General features: G+C 35.2%; 1 protein-coding gene across 1 annotated transcript in view; it reads left to right on the top strand.

Annotated features, from left to right (window-relative positions):
* SPATA17 (spermatogenesis associated 17) overlaps positions 1 to 27,856 on the top strand; it is a 100,165-nt gene that overhangs the window by 38,333 nt on the left and 33,976 nt on the right. Inside the window, exons 6-7 of the mRNA XM_072856961.1 lie at positions 6,180 to 6,303; positions 26,310 to 26,513. Of these exons, the coding sequence (XP_072713062.1) occupies positions 6,180 to 6,303; positions 26,310 to 26,513 (328 nt within the window). The remainder of the gene's footprint in view (positions 1 to 6,179; positions 6,304 to 26,309; positions 26,514 to 27,856) is intronic.

Consider the following 27,856-nt stretch of genomic DNA (forward strand, 5'->3'; position numbering starts at 1 on the left):
AGTTACTCTTATGCCACATCCATAATGGGTGGGTTTTATAGTTTAATTAAATCAAAATAGTTAAGCTAACAAAACATCATTGTTTAAATCAGACCTTTTACAAAAATTATTTTTATCTTCACAGTATTTTGTGCTGCCAATAAGTACGAAGTAAACTCAGCTTAAGGATTTATACACACAAGGGAAAAACATTTGGACCAATAAGTTTGCATCTTTCCAGAAAATGGAATAATTTGAAAAGATTATATTTTACCAAAAAAATAGGTTTTAAATAGGTATGAGGAATAATTCTGTATAGTTGTTATTGAAACCTTAATTAGAAGATTCTGTATAATGGATTAGGGAAAATACTCCCTAATTTTAGTTATAAACTGGCTCTGCAATCAGTATTTTGAAAAGCTGTTGCACTCTCTTGAGTAACTGTGCAGCAGTGGAAATTAGAAGGATACGAAGGATACATCTGTCTGTTCTTTCCTATTGTCTGGTACATGCTGTGTCCTGATCTCCTGATCTGCACAAGGTATTCATTCACTGTATGCCCTCCACCACTATGTTCATCACATTTCCTATATAGTATATTGATCACATTGTGGACCTTGACAGTTGAACTGGTGTGTCACTTACGTCCATTGGCAGTGTACACTATGTGATTAAGGAAAGATGGGCAGAGTAGGTTCTACTATGCACAAATAATAATGGGATTTTAAGGTATTATGAATTTATTTCTGTAAAATTAATAATAATAGAAACTACAGGGTGTTTTTGCATGCCTACACATTAGCTTTATTTATTTTAATTTTTTTCATCCTCAGGAGTCATATTAGTTTCCTGTTCACTGCACTGCAATGACAGAGCAGTACCATTCCTCCAGATTTTGAAGAGAGTGTCATGATTAAGTTGTCAAATAGACTTATCTAAACATTCACATTTAAAATTAGTAAGAATTTTGGACACCCATTTGCGGTAGGTCTCCTAGGCAGTAAGATACCTCGTACCACTAATAATTGACTGCCTCTTTAAGCATCTGTTTCACTGCAACTTGAGATCAAGCATTTTGTTCAAGGGATTCTGTCAGGATACACACAGGACACACACAGGACTATACATCATGGTAGAGAGGAGTAAGGGGGTTACAGAGCTGCTCTGTTCTGCTCAGTAAATCTGAACAGCTTCATTCAAAAAATCAGAAAAAGGTTGAGGATGATCAAGCTGTCTGATGGTACATAGCTAACGTAAGTATGTAGTATGTGTATTCTGATAAAACTTTGCCTTTAAAGTACAGAGCTCTCTCAACTATTTTTACATCCTAGGCTAGTCTATACGTATATTTCATTTTTTCTCAAATATAATAGATTAAGTCAAATGATGTTATCATGGCAGGTCATATTCCATTCTCACGTACGCCAATGTCATGTGAAATCAAGTGGCATGCAGTGGTGTACCAAAAGTATGGTCCCACTAATTTCATTTTCACTTCCATATTCTCTATTTGAGCAGGGAGGATGATATATAGTCAGAAGGGTAAAATTGATTTAGGTTATCTCCTTTTATGCTAAGATTGCCTACTGCCTATGTTGCAGGAATTTTTTGATTTGGGGTCTGAACTGTTTAAAATCACAATAGCTTCATACTCTTTCTGGGTACTCTAGGCAACTATACCAATTATTGATTTTCTCAGATGCCTTTTACTTTAGTTAATATCATAATTTTACAGTTATCTGGTCAAAGGAGCACAGAATGCCAGTGAAAATGCAAACAGAATGCAATAGTTTGATAAAGTTCAATAAATGTAGGTCAGTGTGAATTTGTAAAATGATGCAGTTCTATGCAGAATTATGAAAATCTGTATATTGCTGAAATCATCACTTGAAGACCTTTCCAAAAGTGCCAGAAACAATATTATATGTGTATTTTTAACCTTTATACAGACAGCAGGAGCACTGTCAACGGAATTTGCATCTCATAGCTGGAACCAACACCACTGCCTGCTGCATAATCAAGTATCAGAATAACAATAAGTTACCTTGTCATATGAAAGTGTTTTATTTTCAAACTATATAAACCTAGTAATTTTATCTTTAACAAATCAATAGCTACTTCACAGCTTTGTTACACAAGATAATTTTTAATTGTGGGTTTTGAGCACATATGTTGATAATGCCATGCCTATTTTCAATTAATAAACACTGATATTGTTCTGATTTGTTGAACAATTTTCAGATCATGATAAGACACTACATTTGTCAAAACTCACACATATTTCTTCTACAAAGATATTCCATAAAAATCTGTGTGGGAGAAACTCTGACTGGACTAAGCTTATATGGGAAGCCAGGTTGGTAGGAAGATGCAGTAGATGCTGGTAATATACTGAGATAAAGTTTAAGATCATGAAAAGATTATGTGCTAAAAAAATTACCCGCTTTTTCAGTTATAACAGTTTAATAAGCAGTACTATTCCAACTATGAGGCATGCAACAGACAGATCATTTATAAAAGTAGAACAAGGTTATTAATTAACCTAAAACATGTTTTGCATTTACAGAACACTTTTTCTCCCAAAAAATTTGGTACAGCTTTAAAAACACAGGCCAAACAATTTGCCCATATTCAATTCTCCCACTTCACACTGAACCATGAAAGGTTCATCCTGAAGCAAACTTGGTCCAGAGTCCACAGAGTATCATGCATCATAGCTAGTATTCATAATATCATATAGTCTCAAGAAAAGATTGCTTACTATTTCTCAATGAACCTAAGATATGTATGAGCAAAGAGAAGGCTGGCAGTAAGCATAAGGGTTTAATCCAAAGATCATTTAATTTCAATGAATTTTCAATTTACTTTAATGGAATTTGGATTTATTTTCTCTGGGAAGGCATACATGTAGAAGGTCACAAGCATGAAACTTCTCAATAAACAGATTTACATGTAAGCTATGTGGAAGTCTAACTCTATTTGGAAGTCTAAGTTTATGTCTTTAATATCACTTATGCTTATACACATTTTTCTCTATGGTAACAGTGAAACCCCCTGCATAGTGCATAGCGTGTTAGTATCAATCTGCTAATGTGTGAAATAGTATATTCATATCCAACTACTTTTACATACTCTGCTTTTGTTGCTCCTATTCAAATTCTTGGAAGTATAGTAAAAGACATGAAAGTTTCAGGCTCAAATAGCTTTAGAATAAATCTATATTTATGCTAAACCATCTATGCTTTCCCGTCAAGCAACGTTTGGACTACTACATACCCCATATTTTGTACTGCCTCCCAGGAGAGAATCATCTTGGGAGCTATTATCCCCGAGACAGAATTGTCTGCATGTTCTGTACAACTGTACAGAGCAGTATAATGCATGATAGAAATATTTTAGCACAACTGACAAAATGTGTAGGCTGCAAAAGTATGTTGAAAATTATTTGTAACTGCTTAAAAAACCTCACACTTTTAAATGGATTATGGTACGGCATTAATGAGGACATGTGATAATCAGGAAGGATCATGACAATTTGGATGATAGTACTGTCTAAAAAGATCATGAATTGAGGGTTTTCCTCACCAGTTGTGTTCTAAATAACAAAGCTTCCATATCCACTGTTGGGAAGAAGTACATGAGTATATAAAAACATGAATAAACTATAGTAATATGTTGATAGACATTTCATCAGTTATAGATAGCGGTACTCTGTAATCAAAAAGGAACAAGAAATAGTATTAAATATGTAAAACATGGATCATATACTCTGATATTGAAGGTAAAGTGGCATAAGATAAAAGAACAAAGTTGGTACTGTACGCATTGTCTATTTATTAATTTTATGATTGATTGATAGAGAACAAAGAGTTTCCAAGTAAGAATGCTTATGTACCTACATGCAGTGACTCTAAAATCTTTACCTTAAGGACAAAGAAAGGTCGCCAATCTCTCCAACTCCTAGTTCTTTGTCAAAAATGGACACAGTTAATGAGGTTTGTTTGGTACAGCACAAATTCTCAGACACAGATAGAGATCCTTTCAATGGAAACAAATTTGTTTGGCTTTACCAGGTTACTTAGCGATTAATAATAGCCTTGAGATGCAGGTCAGAAAGGTCATCATCCCCGCTTGCCAACACAATCTAAAATGTGCAGCTAGTCTGGCTCTGCAGGCTTTGAGGCCCCAAAATGCTATACATAAAGTAAAACAGGCTATTTTCCAACTTCTTTTTTCATATTAATAAGCAATTTTCAAGAGAAGGGTGGCAAAATGGGGGCCATGCCACTCTAAGTAATTCATTTATTTTGCAATTTAATCTTATGTTGGAAAAAAATTACACTGCTGCAAAAGCATAGCATGGTGATTTTTAAACGTCAGTGTGCTTCATAAGTAACCTTGTATGAAATATTGTATTAGCAGCCTTTAACAGTAAACTGCAACAAAAAATATTTCCAGAGATTGAAACAGACCTATACATCTTTTCCAATCTTTAATTTATTTCCTTTCCGTTTTTTCTTTTACATTTGAAATAAAACGTGTTTAATTACTTAAGATTTTCCTTATTTTAGTTGATAAAAACTTGAAAGATGGCATGAAACAAATAAAAATTCTACATTGCAACTTGTATTTAAGAGTGTGATTTCATAGTGTTCATATTTATAAAGCAATTATTGCTCTTTCACAATTTTGATGAACTAATTTAACATTATGATAATTAAAATATTAAGAATAAGTCTGAGTCACAATCTTTAAAACACTTTCAGGAGCAATATGACTTTCCCATGGGATTATTCATATCAGCAAACTTACTCATGTGCATATTTTGACAAGATTTGACCCTTGTCCTAGAGTATCTTATTTGGTACTCATTAAAACAACTGAGACTATTAATGTGGACCTCTCTAAATAATCTGTTTTGCTGGAATATTTGAATTATCCAGATATGTGAATAGTATATTTTTCTTTGCTTTTTATTTTATCATATACACGCATGCTTAAAAAAAGTAAAGACTAGAATTTACTCACTTAATTAACTTTTAAACAATCTAAGTGCTTGACTGAATATGCTTGGTGTCTTTGGCACACAGGTTAATTTGAACTAGCCATTTCTTAATAACAAAAATAACAAATGTTAATCAAACTAACCTTTTTTAACTGGGTCAAAAAAATTCCATACACATGCACCGTGCACAATAGCACGAGATTTCGTTACTTATAGAACATTAATTCATTCCACTGTTTGCATAATTTATGCCAAGCCTGGCTGTATGAAAAAAAGAAATTGAGGAGGAAATCTGTTCCCATTTTCTGTTAAAGTTTTCCTCTAAACATTCAGTTAAAATCACGAGTTTTTTCCGTTCTTTGAGAGCTGGTATTAGGTACAGTTCCTTATTTCTTTTATGACGAAAGAATTTTCTACGACCTACTGAATACACAGACCCACCCATTTAGATGACACTGTGTTTGCAAACCTCTGTCATGCAGTGACTCATGAGGCAGTTAACGTTCTTGTTTCTTGTGGTGGCCTGTACCATTGCTATCAGCACAGAGTAGAAAATGACCTGTGCAAGAAGCCTGATGCTATGGAAACTCCTCTTAAGGATATTGCACACATAAAAGGTTTACATCCAGTTCTTCTCTATGCCTACATTCTCAACCTTAGAGAAGGCTCAAGGATCTAGGAGTGAACTCTTATCCTGTGTCTACTACCCTCTCTCATTCCATAAGGTCTCCCCTGTATGCAGATCAGAAGGTGTTGCAAGGCACTAGCTGAAACATAAGTGAACAACTTTTATTTTGAAACCATTTGAAGGAAAATCACTAAATTATAATAACTTCTGCTTAGAGAAATTCAAACTAAAATGACTCTTAAAGACAAAAAAAGGACATCTATGAATGCTATTTTATCAAGCTATAAAAATATGTAGGTTGACATACTCTTCAAAAGAGTAAGCAATATGAGCTAATATACTGTTCATAGTTTTTATCATTTTAATCCTATTTCTTCACAGTTATATCCATGTAGAATCCTGCTGCTGTGGAACTGAATGAACTGTAATTTTGCATTCCGGTGGTGTCAGTATACTGCTAATACATAATAGCAGAATACTATGAAGCTATAAAAGGGTTAAAGTAAAATAAAACATTAGCACATCTTTTATTGTTGTAATATAATTAGCAGACTTATTTTATTACAGGAATGAACTCCAAGAATACGCAGAAATGAAGGAAAATGAAGAGAAAAGGAAAGACCTAGAAAAGAAAGAAAAGGAGAAGAAATACCAAGCCCGAAAGATGCATTACCTCCTTAGCACTGAGCAGGTTGGTATACCTGTCCCTGACAGCTCATGCAAACCGCTTGGGCCCCCAGCCTGACAGAGATAAACTAGCAGGCTGAATGGGACATGACTTGTTGAAAAGATATCACAAAGACACTACTTCGAGTTCAATTTAGTGCTTTTCTATAGGCAAGAGCAGGTACCATGACTATTCCGTGACAGCAGCTTCATAGAGGCAGCATCAGCACTGCTGGCAGAAAGAGTCCAAGTCAGCAGTTTGATCTGCCACTGTGATAACACAACACGAAGGGCATAACCTCGCTTTAAAAACTCATTTTGACTGGCTTATTGTTGTGTTGTTGCACTTGTCAAGAACTAACAGGTTATTAAACTGAGAAGGGATTTCATTTTTTTTCCCTTTTTTTAATTGAGCTAAAGCTTGGATTGGTGCTGTGTTCTGCTTGGTTTTAGTATAGATTGTAAATGCAGGTTTTCAGCTAAAGCTTTTCCTAGAACTGCCTGAATCACCTTATTTAGTGTGATTGTTTTCACATAGAAATGCCTCATAAATTTTAAATATTTAGTGATTAATTTGTTTTGTATTGGTAAAAGTGGTATATTTTTTCAAGCTTTCTTATGTAAGCTGCTTTACAGACAGGTGAATATGGCTATAGATATATCTTACACAAAATTGATGTGATTGGTAAAGCTTGTGGGTTTGCCTTTTTTTAGTCCCCTTTTGAGAACTTTTGTAAAAAAAAAAAGATTTTGTGTCCATAAATGTTTGGTGACTGGTTGTTTTTCATATGAATCAGGAATTAATGTGCAATCAGGATATGCTACTATAAACTAAGTGCTTGCTTTTCATGGGTTATAAATTATAATCTGTGTGTCAGAACTGTTAATCTTAAAGAATGCAGGAAAAATACCATCACACTTAGTGACAGAATATTTAAATTTTCCCTCTGTTTGGGAATAATTTGTGATCTATTCAATAAATAGAAATATAGTTTAATTAACTGGATATCAGTTATGAAAACTCAATTTGTAAATCAAATTCAAATAATTTTATTTGCAAAAAAATAGCATAGTAAAATATTGCTAAAAAATAGCATTAAAAGTTTTCTGAATGGCTTTTAGACAGGGGAGCTAGTTAATAACTGAAATGAGCTCACAATCATTGATTTGTGCAGACACAGATGTAGAATATTAAGAATAATCTGTGCAGTCTTTTTATATTGTTTTAAACAGTAGGAAATTGTGAATTCTTGTTTTGAACAGAACAATTTATGTAAACAAATGCATAAATATTAATATGTTTACCTGGAGAACAAAAATTGTCTGGTTAGAGACACTGAGTGACCTGTGGTCTAAAAAGATTTTAGTAACCTTAGTTAACTTCTGATGATACTGGCTTAGCGAACTGTAACGCATTTTTAAGGAATGGCAAGTAGTGCCTTATTTCAGCCATCCACCTGGAGGACTGCTGGTAGAGGGTAGCAGTAACTATTATGTTCTGATGGATTTGGGTTTCTAATTTTACCAAATTAGAATTTAGCTAGCAGTGTTTTGCAGAACAAAAATATGCTTGGTTTTGCTTGCTGAGATGGTTTGTGAATACTGGGACTCAGATCTCACAGAATGTTTCCTTTATCACAGAACTGTGTTCCAAGATTCATCTTCTTTTGCAGGTAGTATTTTGAAACATGAATGAGTGTAAATCAATCAACACCTACAGACAACCTGAAAACCAGCAAAGATATTTATGAAATAAACTACTTATTGCATCAAAGTCTGTATTCCACAATTGCACATAGTTATAGAATTTGTTATCTTGCTAAGACGCTGGGCAAATTATTTCAGTGCAGAATTTACTGGTTTGATGCTCTGTGTCTTGACATTTTATTCTCTATATGCCTGGTCTTCTGACCTGACTACAGCTGCATCTTGCTGTCTTCAAAGGACAGTTAATTGGATTACTGAGCAAGGTCCATTCATGTCTCAGTAGAACCAGGCAGCAAAAGTCAACACTTTTGAGTGAGTTAAGGAAAAAATAAAATTTGTAAGCAGGGGGCATAGCAAGTGAAAAGAGGAGGTTGATGAGCTGGACTTATTGTAGAGTCATGTATTAACTAAAGCCTGATGAGTTGTAGAGATGATCTGCAGAAGTTTGCTACAATCTCCTCCCCTTCCTGCCATGCATAACGAGATACAATGATGGAGCTGAGCCACCTCATGCATCAAGGCTGCAGGTTATATGGACAGCATTGCAAAATCTGTATTTGCAATAATTGTTTCAAATATATCCTATAGTTGTGAATCTTTTTGTTTTACTACAGGCAAAAAGGGTGAGAAAAGGGTGTTTCCTTACTGACCAAAAGGAATTAAGGAGTTGTTGCTCCTCAATTTTAGCAAAGAAAGGCATGTCAAGTTCCATTTTCCACTCCCTACAAGCTGAAGCCCAGAAACCCATCTCAGAAGTGTGTTACAGGTTAAACGGGGAGATGATCCAACACCATAGCATTGCACAATGTAGCAGATGATACAGTGATCCTTTCTGGCCTTAAGGGCTATGAATCCTTTACTGGTGGCAGAATTTGCTCTTCTTATTCCACAGATTTTATAAATAAATAAATATATAAATAAATATATAAAAGGTTGTGCCCATTCCTAATTGCTAGCATTATTTTACATTTCAGAAAGTAAAACTTAAGAATGCTAGTGTCATGAATGTGCAGCGGTATGTATGTATATAATAGCATGTATGTAGTATGTATATAATAGCATGGCCTATGATGAGGTCAACACGTTTTGTCTTTTTCATGAATTAACTTGCTAGTCAAGCATTTCTTTCTTCCATAAACTGTTACTTTTATAAAGAAAAAAAAAAGAGGAAGAAATGGATATCAAACTCTGAATTAGTATGCATTATTTGTTGTTACTGGTACCAGGTATATACACATAGTTTTATATAGACAGATGTGAGCTTGCTTTGATTACTTTCCAAGCCAATCTGGAGCTATAACATGGGGCTGAACCCAAACTAATTAGCCCTGTTGAGAGCCACGGTATATTAGCTCATGAATTAATGCAGTTACACAGCTTCTGGTCAGCTCAAAATATGGGCAGAATAAGTGTGTGCATGCTTTAAACTCAGGAACAAAGAGTTTGATCTGCCTACAAAATATTATATAGGCATACCTACATTTAAGTTGGTTTGTCTGTTTTGTCAGCGGTTCCCCACCTTTTTGTCTACCATTGCTGTGAAACTGACATTCAGGGAAATCATTGGATGATAAAAAATATATGGTATTGTACTATATTTTACAATTTTCCTATATTTTTTGCAAAAAGTTGACTGAGTGTATTTTGCCATAGAAACTTACCCAAATATGACTATTTCCCATTGCTACTTGTAGAAATACATTGCATTTACACAAACATTTTAATCCACATAAGAACTAAGCAGTTCATTTGAATAAAAGAATGTTAGTATTTTAGCAAAAATGTTTAAAGAAAAGAAAGTTAAACAAGTTAGGATATTTGCATAATCAATAATTACTAACAGTAGTAATGTTAATTTGCTGTTATGAATAATATATATTAATAATTTATATTAATAATGTAATTATTGACTGTCTTTCTGTGAAAGTACAATGTTATGCATTCTGCCAACTTCAAAACACAGTTTTTTGCTTTACTAAAAAACAGCTACATACTTTTTTCCTGCAGTACCAGTAATATCCATGCAACACAAATATAACCCTATTTGTAGACATAAGAGTGGGCTTGAAAAAAGAAAGTAAATTTTTATTTGATTTAAATTAAGATAGTTGCCAAATAATGTCAGGAGAAATAAAGCATGAGGTCTAAAACTTCATTGTTATGAAATATTGAGCGTTTAATCTACTTGGTATATATGCCAGTAGTATCAATAACTAGTCGAGTAACATCTTACACACGAGCTTCTTTTGTTTGAAGGAAGTTTCTCCTACATGATTTTATTTAATTATGGGAATAATAATTGATTCATAATAATGAATCATAATTGATTTCATAATTATGAAAACACCCACAAAGGTCAAGTCCACGCCCTTCTTATCACGTGATACGTTATGTTGTGTGCTCCACCTACTGGTTGCTTGTTGCAAGACATTCCAGTGTAAAATACAGCAGGAAATAAATCTGTGAGGTGGCAACTGTGGGGCTTCCAAACTAAATTCCATTAAAAAAATAAGATTCTCTATATTTCAGATTTTAAAATTTATAGATCTATAACAATGTTTTCCTTGTTGGTTTTTACAGTATCAGTCTGATAAATTCTGACTTCATGATGAACGTGATAAAAATTGCAGTACATATTTAACAAGCCTTTGGCTTTGTTAAGAATATTTTTTGTCATTTCTTATTGGTAACACAATAGAAATAACAGTGCAGATGTATTTTTTAATTGTTTTTATCTGGTTTATAATGAACTGCATTGTAATTTCTTATTGGGACATGAAACTTATAATAATTAAATTTTTCTTATTAGTCCATAATCACAGTATGCTATTTCCACTACCATGATAATGATCCTTTTTTTTTTAGTTGTCATTAATAGATGAACTACTTATTAAATGTGGTTTTCTATTGTAAATATGTTTACCTATGTAGATTACCCTTCTATGTCCCTGTAGTTCCCCTTTCTGTATTAACAAAATTCACTCTCATTGAATAGGTTCTTACTTCTGCTCTTTGTCATATTTGCAAGGCTGACATTCGTAGGAAGGGCCATCCTCTGCAATGGACAAACCTGACAAACTGCCTTCAAAGTCAATGAAAGATAGAATTGCTAAATACATTGATGGCACTTTGTAGAAGTGGGTATGAAGAGCCCATATTTGTTGGAACATGTGCTTGCATGATTCCTGTCATTAGTATTTCCAGCCTTCCAAGAAATTTTGCAGTTGGTCTTTGTCTTACAATGATGATTAGAATTAGGTATATAATAGACTAAATCCAAAGATCACTATCAAGTTAGAATGCAGACCTGTATTGTTTAAGTAAGTATCTGCTGACAGAGCAAGCAGCAATGCTGTGAGTGGGAGCAAGTTTGTCAGCTGCTGCTAGCACTACTGTTGCTACCCAGGTAGAGGACCTGCAAGTCCACAGTGTGGTATGGGGCAGAAGACAGTGGTAACTGAAAGGAGCCAGAACAGGAGAAGTGGTGGAAGGAGTGGACTGGTGTGTGTCTTGTAAAGTCATTGAGATCAGGAAAAGATTCCTATGGAAACAGTCTTCAGAGTGCCACAGCTGAAAAAGCCTTTTGCTGTTACAGTTTCTCCTGTCACTGAGAAAAGGATTGGAGAATCAGTAGAGCAATGAATCTTTTCCCTTTACTCTATAGTTTTTTCCCATATATCCCACAGTACTGGGTGAGCTAAAAGAGAATTATAATTCTCTTTTCTTCAGCTTTCCTCTGTTTCTAAACAGATAAACCACATTTACGTTTTGTCAGAGAGAATGAATGTAAAACTAGTCCAGAAAGCCAAAGTTCTTTGTGATATGATGTCTATGAAAGCTTTGTCACACAATAACAAAATGTACTTTGACATTATTGAAAATGTGATGTTGTACATGCATCACTTAAGCTTATCATTGCTCTGGCTGGTGGACTGACTCCCAAACTTGTTCCAAACCTGGACTTTCTGCTCTGTGATAAATCGTGCTGAGATTAGATGAGTTAATACTGGTCCTCTGTTCTGTGGGATCTTCTGTTCTATCTATCTGAATGCTTTAACTATTGAGACCTTGAGTAAAATTAATCATGCAGTTGTGTGTGAATGCCTACTCTTGATTTATGTACAGAATCTTCTCTCTGTTGGGCGCTGATCAATTAGAAGATCTAACTGAGTTAGACTGAAGGCTCCTCTGGCCCAGCATCCTAGTTTTGACAGTGGCCAACATCATGTGCCTAGGGAAGAGCAATAAAATGGGGCAATGGGGCAATATAATGACATGCCAAGAATACTCTCCTAGTTTCCAGCAATTGTTAGTTGAAGGACTTGCAGTATTTTGTTGTAGAGCTTTCCATTTTTGGATTATTAAGATGTTCACTTTTTGCCTCTGTATTCCTCCCATTCCTGCCTCTCTTCATACTCAGAAAAGGAATAACCTAAACAGAGAGAGTGTGATAAGAGATCTAGGCCCACAACACTAACTAGCTCTCAAATTGTGCTTCCTTGGAAGAGCAAGTTCACTCATTCTCCTTGCAGTATTGTTTTGCATCGTGCTCATTTCACAGCGTATACTGTCCCTGGTATTCCATCACAGGAGAATATGCAACTGCAAAGTGCCTTATTCTTTCTCCACAATTTGGTGAGGTTCTGCGGCTTGCCTCTTCCACTCCGAGCAACAGTACAATCTGTCACTTTCCAGCCATCTTTAGTAGGGTGGCAATTTCTCCTGATATCCTTTCGCAGTTTGTGAACAGATGCTGCTCATAAGCTCCTAGGTAATTTAGAGCTGCAAGAGAAGAACAAAGCCCGTGTGTAATAATAGGCCCTTTTTGTTGTAAAAGTTACAAAATCTATGACACTTCTTTTAGTAACTGCTGGTAACAAGACATGAGTTATCTTTTTGGATCACAGTAGTTCCTTTAGTTTTCAGTGCCTGCACGAGTGTGTCACTGTCTCTCTGTTGAGTCAACGCTAATGTGTTTAGACATGTGGCTGATATTTGCCCATATTTATTCCCATTGAACTAATGCATTGGAAAGGATTACTTGTAGGGATATAATAGCTGGTGCTACAAAATAAGGAAGTTTTAAAATGGAACTAGTCTTGACTGAGATAACCCTTTCCAGGGAGACATAAACATGTGAGACAATAACTCTTTAAGAGTTTAGCACTATAGAAAACAATTAAAAAAAAACAAAACAAACCTAAGAATAATGTTCTGTGAGGAGGAAGGAAATGTTAGCATCAAGTGAGTAACAGTGAAAAGTTTTAATTTCAGCAATGAGAACCAAGTTTTTCCATTCTTACTCTCTCTGTGTAACACCCATACTCCATAAGCAATTCCACTTTAGGGTAATCGGAGTCATTTAGCAAACTTCTGTGGACTCTGGATTAGGGTTTTTGTGTATAAAGGTAGCAAAAACATGCCCCAAGATTACTTTTCAGCTTTTGTTTTTCAGACCAGTTTCGTTTTGACTTTCTGTAGTTATTGTGAACTCAAAATTATATCACTTTTATCAATTGTATCAGTCATTATTTCATGTTTGTCAGTTCCTAGAGTAAAATGTTTTAAATTCAAATTCTGTTCAATGCTAAGGTATTCCTTATTACAATTTTCCTGTCAACAGAGATGGGAATTCATAAACATACACTGACTCTGTGTGTCCCCTTTTTACCCTACTGGAAATCAGGAGTTAATTCTATTGAAGTTAATGCACTTACTTCAGGTGTAAATGTTCAAAGTGAGGAAGAAAAAAAGCTGCAAAATCCTTCCCTGAGCAGGCTAATGAGTATTCAGAAGACACAACTGATTAATATGCTTCTAACCTAATGTGCTGTCCTGTAAGAACTTGAAAAACAATTGGTCTAAAATGACACTGTTTGACACCCACTCTGTCTCTGGACACCTGGCACTTTTATTCTTATAAAGGTGAGGACTCAGTGGATAAAGCTCTGGCCTTTGGTCTTCAGATCCACAGTTTAAGAGACAAGGCTGCAAGTTTGGTCATTTCAGCTTAGTCCCGAGTGAACAGTCCACATCACAAAATGATTATACATAATTTGTTACTATTGGCAGTGTCTGTTCAGGAAAGGCCAAGGACTGAGCTAGCATGAAGAATGAATTAGCTCTTACCTTTTACATTTTATTTCCTTCCTCTTTACTGTTGTAATTTTATTATCCTGTCTCTAAAACATTCAGGGGATGAAATTATCATTCATTATAAGTACTAATACCTCCTGAAGATGAACTAAAATGGTTAATTTTTTTTTAATGTAGGTGCCCCTATCACTGAACATCCCCACCTATCCATGGATGTTTAATATCCACTCATCACTTCTCTGCCAAGAAGTCAGATATTTCTGAGTACTTTCCAAAGCTTGTACCATAAAAAATCCTATTTAAATTAAAGAGGAGAGAGTGAGCTTCCCTAGCTCTCAGGCAGGCTTGCAGCTACATTTAAATAGCATTAGTATATAAAGCACTTCATGCTACAGTGTTCTGTTTTTATAAAATGTTATTTCCAAAGGATTCTCAATTTACATTAAATCCTCCTTACAGTACTTGTGACAGGTGTGTTTGATCAGCAAGCCTTTTTCGTGCATTCACTTCCACATTGGAAGTCAGATGTATCAGTCTATTCACAGGTATTCACTACAGGAAAATCATTCAACTCTTGTGCCTCGTGGGGCACTATACACACAACCTCAGTTCACTTGAAAGGAATCTCAGTTAATGTTGCTTAATGTTTCTGCCAAAAAGAAGGACAAACAGCTCAGCCAGTTACTGAGCTGTTTGTGATCCTGGAAGACATTGTACCTGAACAAAGAAAAATGTTTATGTCTAGAAGGTTAGTTCCACTAGGTCTGAATTCCAAAAATGACCTTTAAGTGATTTGCACACACAATCAAAAATCTTTAGTTCTCTTAGAATTTGAGTCCAGTCTTGCCCTTTGGGCTTACTCATCCTGGGAACACTCAGGACTGTAATTCTGCCACTCAACACAGTATCATGGTGATGTAAAAAGAATGCAAGTGCTGGAAGCAAACATATACCTCCAGAATCTATCTGGTGCACACTCTGCCAAAATAATTTAGTGACAAAGTTTACAACTTCCGTAGATTTTCCAGTTTTGCTCATATCCTTTTCAATTAGCCTTTCTTTTTCTCTAAGAAATGGTGGTTGTCTCCCTAGAAAGGGCAAGTACAATCAAAGCCAAAACTAAGATGGCAAGCGTGGTGATCTTCATGCCCAGAAAAGGGTAACTCCGTAGGTTAGGGAGCAATGGGAAGAGGATGGGAAAGTGCTATCTGCTAACACCATAAGCTACCTCCTATAAGAAATAGATGGCTATGCACCATTCCAGACGTATTTCTCCCCAGTGTCAGTGAGAAGTACTTCTTTCCCATTCACTCTTCTCATAAGTCTAATTCTAGCACAAGTGGTAAGTGAAAGTGCTTCCAACAGAAATCAATAATTTCTCCCTTTGCCACACTTCCCAGCAAACAAGATATTCACATCCCATTTTTTAAAGATAGTGAGTGAATGAACTTAAAAATAGAAAAAATGTAATAATTTTACTCATGTTCTGTGACAGTATTGCAAATTCTATTTTTCCTAAAGGCTTCTTATTATAAAATAATTTCAGTTTGCTTGATAACTGCATAACTGTGCAAAGAAACGAGAAAGAGTTTACAGTGAAAAATCATCTGTCATTAGAAAGAGGTTAACACACAATAGGATGTGAAGTTTGAGTGCTGTTCTGTGATTGATCCTATGCAAGCTCAGTTGTTTAAAGGCATATCCATGTAGACATGGCAATATTTCTCAGAGCTTCTTCTAAATAGCTTGTTACTAGCCATGCCACTCATACTAAGCATATGTTATTATAGCATAGGCATCTCTGTATATACCATGTATTACAGCATTTAGCACCTCTGCATCTAGCATTAGTCATGTAAAAATCCACTAGCTAGAAGGTCTCTACTTAAACTGTCATTTTCAGCATCTGAATTGCATAATCTCTATTTGTGTGGCTTTTTTCTAGACAACAAACTTCTTGCTCAACTCCTGTGGGTAGGATTAATGGCAGAGTTTAAAGGACAAGCTGTGTGATCTATCAAAAGTGTACATGCTGAGATCTTAGAAAAACATGACCACATTTTGTGTATTGCTGTCAATTGGGGTGGCAAAAGGGTTGGATTGCTGCAGGGTCAGAAAACTGGTAAAAGTGAGTTATATATTGAATGTTGGCTTTGTGAATGATGTGGTACACACATTTAAGAAAGAATCTATATTGCAAGGAAATTACAATGTAGTGCAAATATCAACTAAATAGCTCACACACAGAGCCACATTCACACACACTTGCACAGAGTGGAACTCCACTGACATTCCTGAAATTGTTACTGGGATAAATTTGGTTGATGTGTAGTAGTCCATCTGGTGTTTATACAAGTTTGATGTGATGTACGGTCTTGCTCAGGTGATTTTTGAAACTATTATATCAGAAGAAGTACATGCTAAGTAAGAGATAAGTGCATACATAAGAAGAGGGAGGTTAGGAATGACATGGGAGAAGTCATGAAGATAAAATGCCGTACATTTCTCAACAGCAAACCCTCCTGTTGATTAAGAAGTGTCACTGATGGTATCCTTGCTTTAATGAGACTTCAAGATGAGTGATGTACACACCAATTCTTTTGTTTTTCAGCTCTTAGGCAAGTGAATAGTATAATGGTAAAGTTCTTTCATTAACTGGCACAGTTTATTCAATATTCAATGCTTTTGTTTAGTATCTAATATATACTGTTAATTTGGGAATTGCATCTGTCGTGCAATGGACATGATGAAAACTTCATATCTTCCCGCATCTATTGTTTTCTTTACCTTTATTTTGCATGTTTTCTTTGCTTCCAGTTTTTCTATTTCAACAGTCTTTTAATAAAATCTTCATCTTTTAATTTTTTCTTATCATATCACTCTTTTCTACTAATTTCTGACTACCTTTACTAATCTGACTAACATGGCTCTGTTCCCTCCTCTTTATTCTTTCCTGTATACAATACTATGACCATTCATTAAACCTTCACCTCATTGTTTATTGGTCTCATTGAGAACTGCTCTGTTAAACATACTGCCACTTTTCGAGTTTTTAGTCATTGTCTAATCCCATAGGTTTACTACAGCAAATTGTTTAATAAATCTGTCAGAATATATGTCCGTGAGGGAAGATTCACATGTAAGCACAATGCAACAGACATAAGGAACAAGGAAAAGCAATGAAATGTTACATTGTTTAGCTGCATATATGTATTTTTGGAGAATTGAATTAATTCTGTATTTAGTAATTATTTCATTAACAAAGGAAATTTCTGTGTGATTTCTATCTCTATCTGTTAAGAAGAGCTTCTCCTGTCTTCTGATATATTGTTGTAGGTAACTCCTGGTGTTACAATTTCAAAGATACTAAATGGTATAATTACAAGGATTTTCTCACTCCACTGAGAAAAGGAGTGAATTTTGGGCTGATTTTTTTCTTACAAAGCTGATCTTTTCCATTTTGACAATGACAGTAGAAGAAATTTTAATTTTAAAGTTGTAAATAATGTCACACATTTAAATGAGTGTTTTAAGGCTCTGAAAACTTCTCACAATCATAAATAATTCTAGCCACAAAATAACCCTGTGAAGTAAGGAAACAGTGTCTGTGTTTTCACATGCAGTTATTGAGACTGGAAGAATAAAATCACCTTCAGAAATTATTCTTCAGACTAAGCTCTTTAATTCCCATTTATACAGGGTGGTTGTAGAAACAGGTTGGTTTTCAGACATTCCTAGAATTTGTACATGATCCCATACTCACCCTAGCAGTTCTTAAAGAAAAAATGATAACAGTAATGGAATTTCCTATTCCTATTTTAAAAATAAAGTCATTAAGCAAGTTAAAATGTATTTTTCTGCTTGTTTTGAAATCAGTTGGAAGTCAAATGAGAACTCAGTAAGAGAACTTTGAATGCTCTGTCTCTGTTTTGTGTCTTCATCATAAGAGTATTGTTTCCCATGTCATCACTCACTCATTCAAATTATTATCCTTGATTTAGTCAAGTCATCAAGAGTCTGCGTAAGAATTACATTTGACAGAGTAAGCCTCAGTTAGAAAGAGAATCAATGAAAGGTGGATACATTTTGGGGATGCCGCTGCATTTGCTGGGCTGCTGTGTTTTGGATATTGTGCCACAATGACCCATGCATTAAACGAAGAGTTTTTCTCTCTTTTGTCTTGTTGCCTAAATACCCAAACAGTTGGTACCTGTTTGGAGACTCAATTACAGTTTTGTTTCCTGCAATTGAACTTAGTGCCTGTGCAGGTTTAGAGGTTGATTTTATGGTCTGTGGCCAGGATACTGGACTTGAATGTTTCCTTAACACCTCATTGTATAGTCCATAAAATTGCAGCCTGGTTTACTTATAAATGTGCATTTAAAACATGATGGCATTATTATTTTGATATCAAGCAAACATTTCACAGATGAAAAGGACTGAACCAAGCTTTAAAATCTGAAGGCAGAATAGCAATAATTAATGCTTCTATTACTCTGTTTAAACAGAATATATATTAAGCAGAAGACAGGTAATTAATCCCACTTGAAAGAATATACGCTACTCATCACTCATTTATGAATTCTTCAGTCTCTGCATAAAAGCAGTATCTCAAACAAAGCTAAAATACCTTAGGTACAGTAACAGGCTAGGTCCTCCAATTCTTATTTAGATGAAATTCCTGAGAGTGTATTTTTGTAAGGATTACAGTATCAGGCCTAAGGAGTAGCATTAGCTCAGTGAGAACTGAACCTACGTTTATAAAGCTGGCTAACATTTTTCCTATTGTCAGCCATGGTAAGGAAATTTTATCGCAAATTGGAATATTTAACCACACCATGGTATTTTTCCAATATCTGAATAAAGTTTACACTATATTTCTTAATTGTTAATATAAACATGTGTTCATATTAGTTAAAAATCACAGGTTATTCCTAGCAGAATACATTCTAATGTGACTTAAATATTTTGATGTTTCAAATTTGAGTTCATGGATATAGTTTTATTATACTTGTTGCTAGAACAGTGTTTTACAGAATTTTTATAGATGTCTCTTTTCCCAGTAAATTTCGTATTAAAGATATTATCCTTTTATCTTCACTACATATGGAATATTCTGACAGCCTGTAATAAACTAGTTATTTAGAAGTTTTAAATTCCTTTTATTTTACTGACATGGTTGCAGCATCATACAAACACGTTTTTTCCTTGTGAATCATTAATGTTTTAAGGTATTTCTTTTACCTCCTAGAGAAACTATATCTGAGGATTAACAAGATTATTCACTGGAATTCCTGTGGAAGCATAACTGCAGTAGCTGAGAAATGATCATGTTTCCTTTTAGTTCTCAGCAAGAGTAATTGAATGTTGAATATCTTACTAAACGCTGGACTGTGACAGTGTGTTAACACTCCGACTATCTCCTAACAGCAGGGCAATTATTTGCTGAGTGGGATTTTTATAAATCCCCTGGCAGTAGTATGTCCTGATAATTATGATGAAGTGCACTGGTCAGTGTTGATTCAGCAATCCCATCTCTAGCAAATATTTCATTCACAGCTCTCCTTCATGCTTTTACTTTTATGGCTTTTAAAGATCTCTTACCTCTCCTCTCAGCTTGCTTAGTTTTTTTACAAATTACAATGGAGCACAAAAGGATTTTCAAGTTAAGTCCCTACTTTGTTGAAGTATTTTCCTTCTCATTTAACTCCTTATTAAAAGACCAGAATGAGAAAGTAGGACTTTATTTAGGTTCTTACTGTGACAATAACTTGCAAAGGCTTCCTTCCTCAAAGCTATTTTTTCCAAGATTAAATGACTGTTCAGAGAAACATTTATATTCACTATATATGTTGATTATTTCAGACTTTCAGAGTTGATATGGAAAAGTAATTAAAACAGATCATACCTTTATTATAGTTTAGCTAAAGTACAGTAAAAAATATTTTAAAGATATGAGGATACACTTTCTATTGACTTCCTGCTTATATTTTATCTTCAGCTCAACTTCATCGATTTTTAATTTTGCATGTGTGCAATTGCAACGCTACAGACTTGGGGAAGAGTGGCTGGAAAGCTGCTCAGCGGAAAAGGACCTGGGACCGTTGGTCGATAGCCGGCTGAATATGAGCAGGCAGTGTGCCCAGGTGGCCAAGAAGGCCAATAGCATCCTGGCTTGTATCAGGAATAGTGTGGCCAGCAGGACTAGGGAAGTGATTGTCCCCCTGTACTCAGCACTGGTGAGGCCGCACCTCGAATACTGTGTTCAGTTTTGGGCCCCCCACTGCAAGAGAGACATTGAGGTGCTGGAGCGTGTCCAAAGAAGAGCAACGAAGCTGGTGAAGGGTCTAAAGCACAAGTCTGATGAGGAGCGGCTGAGGGAACTGGGGTTGTTTAGCCTGGAGAAGAGGAGGCTGAGGGGAGACCTTATTGCTCTCTACAACCACCTGGAAGGAGGTTGTAGCGAGGTGGGGGTCAGTCTCTTCTCCCAAGTAACAAGCAATAGGACAAGAGGAAATGGCCTCAAGTTGTGCCAGGGGAGGTTTAGACTGGATATCAGGAAAAATTTATTCACCGAAAGAGTTGTCAAGCATTGGAACAGGCTGCCCAGGGAAATGGTTGAGTCACCATCCCTGGAGGTATTTAAAAGACATGTAGATGTGGCACTTGGGGACATGGTGTAGTGGTGGACTTGGCAGTGCTAGGTTAACAGTTGGACTTGATGATCTTGAAGGTCAACCTAAATGATTCTATGATTATTTGCAGTGCAGTAGCTACGTTGTATCTATTAGGACATATTTTGTTTGGAATTTTATATGTAGACTGTAAAAGCTCAGTCAAAACATAAGAAAGAAGAATAAGAAATCATTCATTCATAAATAAATATCGCAGCATCTAAAACTGTTCACGTTTTGTTATACCACTTGGGATCACCAATCTTTTCTGAGGAACTATACATAATCAACAGAGCCTTGTCTTTCCCTTTCTACCTGCACCTTTTTCTTTCCTTTCTTGCTTCCTTCTTTCTATTTATTTTGCTGCTCCCTTCCTTCATAGTTTAGCTTTCAAGACAAGCTCCTTAATATTTCTTTGTTGTATCCTGGGAAAAAACAGTTAAGTCTTTCTCTCCATATAGAAATGATAAACAGGAAAAGGCAAAAAAGGATATTCTACAACATAGACTAAATATAGGATTAGAGGTGAAAGCAGTACAGAATATAAAAAAACCACAACCAACAAATCTTTTCTTTGCTAATGTTCATTAAATTAAGATTTGTTTTCTTATGTTTTTTCTTCTTTCTTTATATGCCGCCATTAATTATAAAGATAAGAAAATGATTGGGAGGAAACTAAATGATAGAGTGTTAGAAATGCAAAATGATTCAAAATATGAATGTAATGCTAAGGATGACTGGGTAACAAATGGTACATTTGCCAGTATGCTTGACCTGACACAATTAATATTCCAGGTCATGCTTGGGTTTCCATGATGGAAGGTCTGGGGTAGAGAATTCTAGGGAAAAAATATATCTGTTGTATAACTCATTTCTCTCTTTTTTTTTATTTTCCCTGACGAGTCAGAACCATAGTCTTAAAAAAAAATATCTGTGCTTTCACAGCTCATTTGCCATATTCACCACTGGGCCACCATTCACCAGAAGGGCCTGATGCAAGGAGGTCAGTAAGAAGCTATTAGCCAAGTCCCCTCCCGAGATTTCTTTGGTCTTATTGAGGTGGAAGTTAGCATGACAGTACTGCAAATAACTCAGTCTCAGGTTTTTTAACATTTAGCACAGATTTCCCTACAGTGTTTGTCACTTTAGAAAATTGTTCCTGGAAATGAAGTCCCAGAAAGCTGGCTTTGACAGAGGGCCTTCTTAGTTGTGAAGAACACAGGTATAGAAAAATGTGTAATTCTCCCTGCAGACAAGAGGTACTTTTTGTAACCCGTCATAATATTTTGGAGGGTAGCATATTTTCTTACGGACTAAAGGTGCGAAAAATATTGAAATCAACGTATGAGGTAATATCTCAAAATAGATACTTTTCTGCCATTGAAAAAGCAGTATTAACTACAATAGTTTTGTAGTTGAGAGAATATTGTATTAAAGTAGGGAAAAGATGAAGTAATGCTTTTAACACATTGTACTGGTCTCAAGAGGATATGCAAATTTATTAAGTACCAAAGACTTTGATCCTCCAGATTCTTAGATTTCTGCAGACTGCCAGCTCCCTGCAGAGGATAGAGTGAATAGGGCATCCATCAGCGCACAGCACATGTGCAAGAAATTGCAAAAATAAGACTCTGATTTGCAGAGATATTTAAAAATGAAGGGAAGCAATTTTGCCAGAGATTGGTCTGAACTGGAAAGTAGAAACAAACTCATCCCCTTGTCTCTCCTACCAAACTTTGCCAATTTTAAATCTAGGCCTAAAAGCTTACTACAAACCTTGGGGAATTTAAAGTAAATTAGTATTAATTTTATCTATCTAGATGCTAACTCTGCTGATTGCTCTGCTATCTGTCTGTTTGAATACTTGAACATATATAATTAAAATGTAAAGTAATTAACAAGGATTGCTTCAAAAATTATTATTTAAAAATGCACTTCATAATCAATTTTGACCCAGATCTTACCAAGAGTTTTAACTGTAGAAGAAGCAACAACTTTTAAAGTGTCTGACTAGCCTCACTAAAACTCCAAATCTGGTTTCAGTTGGTACACTATCTGTTTGTGTTTAACCTGAAGATATGTAAAAAAAGAAGAACAAAAGATAGGTCTTTGTTAAGACACCTTTTCAGCAATAATAATTCAAAAGACACTGAATCAATGGATTCCCACATCCATTATGGCTAATTTTGGTGTCATTAAAAGTCCTAAAAGCCAATCCTATTTGTGCACCTTGAGATATTCAGCAGCATTTCACAGTGTTTGAACCCTTTATGAACCATAGTTTTTTCTACTGCCAAACATTTAAACAAAGAAAAGTAAAGTAGAATATACATAGTATCTCAATATAGATTGCAAAATGCAGTTTCAGAAAGCCATTATACTCATGGAGCCATTTCTACTTGCTCTAACTATGACTAACGGAAGCAACGCCATTTCTTAGAGCCCAGACAGCACATCACTTTAAAGTTATTCTTGCCTGTAATTCTTCAGAGGAAAAATGTTTAAATTATTTAAAATTTATTTTTCCACTTTGAGGAAACAAAACCCAAACCTGTGCTATGTAGATTGAAATAATCTAATTTTGTTGTTGTTGTTGTTGTTAAAATTTCCTACCTAATTTGCTTTTCAGCTTTTTAAAATTTTATTTTATTTTTTAAAGAAAAGGCTTAGAAAGGGGGGTAAATTTTGGGCAGATGCAGCCCTGAGCAGGATTTGCTACTGATCAACAAATCCATGCCCGCCAACTTCAGAGAGTCGTTATTATGCCATAGTGGTTTATTCCAGATCACCCGGATTCTCAGTGGTAAACGTGGAGATGTTTTTCTTCTGGAAAACATTTACATTTTCAGTGACATTGTAGTTTTCTGTAAAATGTGTGTTTCACAGATGTACTGTGAGAGAGCAGTATCTCTCCCAGTAGCTACGGACCTCTGCAGAGGCTAGAACATGGCACAGCTAGAACGCACAGTCTCCACATTAGGTAGGATACAACAGCTGAACATAGATGGTGTAGAATGGGTGGAAAGATAAAGTAACAATACAATGAGCAGTTCAGTGAAATGTGAAAAGAAGGTAGTCACAGACAATCACTTTTCTATTTTACTGTTATCAACAGAGTGAAGCCAAAAATTCACTGATCAGAATGTAGGTAGATCTGATGGCCACAGTAGGACCAATGGGTGAAGAGCCATAATGACCATGGCATAGAGCTGCTTTGTATATCTCCAGCATGGAATCTCATTTATATGGAAGACCTTGACTGTGGCAGTTTGTATTTGAGAGAACTTGTGCAACAAGTATATAGAGTAAATGCATTCAATAATTGTGGAACAGTGCAATAAAGCCTGAGACAACATATGGAACTTATGTTTATGTAGCACTTACAGGTCACCGAGTGTTCGCAAGCAAAAATGTACTGGGCTGATAAGAAAATTGCAAGAGGACAATGTATGAAATACTACAAAAATAATAACAGCATTAGGAGAATCTGTAACTTTATGGGATGTTTATGAGAGTAAGAGCCAGACTTGTAGAACCAAACTTTTAAGATGCAGCTGGATTTTACAGATCATACTGATGGACTTGCAATTTCGCATTCACTCCAGTGATTCTGCTTGCCTGCTATTTGAAGCATGGATCCCTGCCATTTTAGTTTCGAATCCTGAAAAGCTGAAGGAACAACCAGTGGTTGTTTGGCATACATATGTTTCTACCACTTATCTCTATTCATGCCCTCTTTCCCATTCCACATTTAGACTGAGAGTGTAGCGGAATAGGTTACAGGGTTTGCACTAAGAGGGTAACATATAACAGAGGGCCAAAATAAATTGTCATTAGGGCCAGATCACTTACAGAGTTGAAGAATATAGCCCATAAAATTTTAAATAGCCCAACAATATTTTGAATAAGCTGCCACCTCTTAATATTTTTGTCCATTAAACAGTAAGTTTTATATGGGCCTTATTTAACTGTTTTGACACAATATATTGGAACTTCCCAGTAGGATATGTTAATGAAAAATGCATTAGAGCTAATTGGGGAGTGTTCAATCCTCTCAGCCCCAAGAGTTTAATACTTTATGAGGAGGCTGATGCTCTACTTAGTTTTCTCATGGATCCTCAGTAGTGTTCCAAAGGAGAACTGCAAGATTTTAAACACTTACTCTTTCCTTACCTTTCCCTGCATCATGAAACTGATTTATTTTCCTACTATTTTTATTCAATACTTCTTAGCAATTAAAATTATGATAAAAGCAAAGGACAATATATTTTAACTGAGCAAATCTACTTCAAAAGTCTTAAAATACTCTGAGTATACTGTTGTCAAAAATATAATTATCCTTAAAGCAACTCAATATCTTTACATTAATTTTTGCCAGGTGTATTTTAAGCATATATCATCTGTTTTATAGGAGATTTAGTGGCTTTGTGCAATATGGTATAGGAATTCTTATGTTTATCAGTTCATCATTAATTCAGTAAACTCACATATGTCTGTTTGAGAATTGTTTATATATAACTGATAAAATCCCTACATTTATAGGAAGGATTTGGGAACATCTGTCACATAATTTTGACTTGCTAGATATTCACAGATTGTTAATGACATAGATTACTAGTTCAGAATTTGAAATGTATGCTTTACATTAGTAATTGTTATCTTAGATCACACTAGTGATGCAATTAATGATGTATCCTGAAAAAATGAGATATCAAATTCAGTGAAGAATGAATCTTTCAGTTTAATTCACAATTCAGAAATTTTTATTCTAAATTTTTGGTTTTCGTAAGTTTTATACTATTAAAACTAAATACATTTGAATAGTTAAAGGAATTGAATGTGAACATTTTGTTGGAAAAAAGCAATTACTGGTTTTTGGTATTCCATGAATTCTCTTATATTTTCCCTTAACTAATCACTCAGTTTTACTTTTAAAAATGCTGCAGTTGCCACTGTCTTAGTCCACGTTGTAAGTCAGCTAGCACAGAGTTTGAAGGGACGAGAGTTATGTTCCCTTGCATAAGCATTTATTTTACTATTTAAGTATGTGTTTGGAAATAATTGGTAATATATTGTTGTTCCTATTGTGTATAGGAATTTAAATTGGAATTTAAATTAAACTTTAAATTTCAAAACAACTATAATAGTTTGCCTTTAAAACTAGATGCAAATTTGTCCCTTAATTATTTTTTAAGGGAAAACTGGCATGTTTCTTTGACTACTGCTTTGGAAGGTGGAAGATTGAATGTGACTGAAAGAAAACATGGGTCTGAGATACAAGAAGCTCTTCCTTCCATAAAATAAAAGCTACCCCCATTTGAAGGGCTGAAACCCAGACTATACATTACATTATCCTATTTAAACCCTTTTGTAACTGTAATGCAATGCCCAGAGATATATTTAAACTATAGATCTATCCCGTGTCAGTAGTTGTCAGAAACTTTGTGTAGAACTGTTTATTATATAGGGGTTTTTAATTGGTTGATTTATAGAATAAATCCAAGAATGACTTCTAAGTTAGTTGAAGTCAAAGATAACCCCATCTTCTCCTCAGATTGCAGGCATCTACAATTCACCATTCAGAAAGTCCCCAGATCCGATGGAACTGCTGCTACGGAAGTCAAAGCCATTGAGCCACAGATGGCAGCAAATTAAGAGTCCCTTTGCCTATGAGCTCTATGACTGGCCAACTTGTACAAGGCCTCCGACTTTCTCCACAGCACAGCCTCTGCCACCTATTGGCAGACAGAAACCTCAGGTAACATGCTGCAGTGTCTCTGAGGCAGCTTTTGTTCATAAGTTTTATCACAGATTATCATAGAATATCTTGAGTTGGATCATCGAGTCCAAAAATCCCTTTTGTGGATTTTTTTAAAATATATAGATCTAGTGCATGCATTCAGGATATAAAGTGTTTGAAACAGATTTGTCTTAAAGAAAAAGAAACCTAGGTGGTATGTAAAAACAGGGAAATATGATTCTTTAGACTTTACTTCTGTTCTTTGGGGAAAAAAATGTCATTTCCAATATTTCAAAGGGAAGACTTGATATAATTGAGTATCAATATTACGATTCATTAGAGGTAGAATTCTTAATTTCCGATTTTAAATAAATAAATAGGAGAAATGAAAAGTAATAGGACAAATTCACCAGTTGTGATAACTTTTTCCTCTTTTTGCAATTGTTTTCCATATGAAGGCTAAGAAACATCCTCTCAGTATAGAATAGTTTCTGCTCTTTTGTGTCCACTAGCTGTGTGTCAGCTTTAATTACAAAAATTGCTACATTTTGTTCTGCATCACAGCCAAGTTGCCCAGCTCCCATTCTTAACTGTCATGGTCTCAATTTTAATTTCAGTTGATGTCAACATATGTTGCAGATAGCTTTTTTTTCTCTTCTATAAGGTAATGGAGACCTCTGAGATAACGCATCAGAGTGAACATCCCACAAGATGGCAAAACAACTTTTGCCACCTTATTATCAAAACCTGCTGGGAATATGCCCAATATACACAGCAGATGGACTTTTGAGACCTCTATGTTCCTCACTTGATAACAGTACAACAACATGTAGCTTTTGCCAGTAAATGACTGATACAGGTGCTTGTGGGATAAAAGTATTCTGTCTTTCCCTCTGTTCTGAAGACTTTTTCAGTTTGCCTGATCTACTGAACCTTCTACTTACCTCACATGTACACTTTCAGTGCCGGTTTGACTTTGAATGACCACAATGTCTTCAGAACCTCTTACACTTTTTATTTTGTGCTCGGTCCTATATTTAAATTTTCTCTTCCATATTTTGCTTAGAAAGACAATGATTCTACATGAGTCCTTCTCAGTAGCTTTCACTGAAGCTATCATTTAGCTACAGAAATTAAACAACAATAAGCAATAAGCAATGAGCAATAAGCAAAGTATAATATATCTTTATTGGTATTTTACTCCTCTGAATCAATATTTTCTTTTCACTATATTATTACAGCCTTTGGTAGAGGTGATCTGAACAGTCTTAAGTTTGAACTACTGCTGGGTTCAAACTATGTGTACGCATGCCACCTCCTGCAATTTACCTGTGGTTTATTGATTGCATCCACATTGTTCT

Source organism: Ciconia boyciana, chromosome 3 (assembly GCF_034638445.1).
Source record: "Ciconia boyciana chromosome 3, ASM3463844v1, whole genome shotgun sequence".
Lineage (NCBI taxonomy): Eukaryota > Metazoa > Chordata > Aves > Ciconiiformes > Ciconiidae > Ciconia > Ciconia boyciana.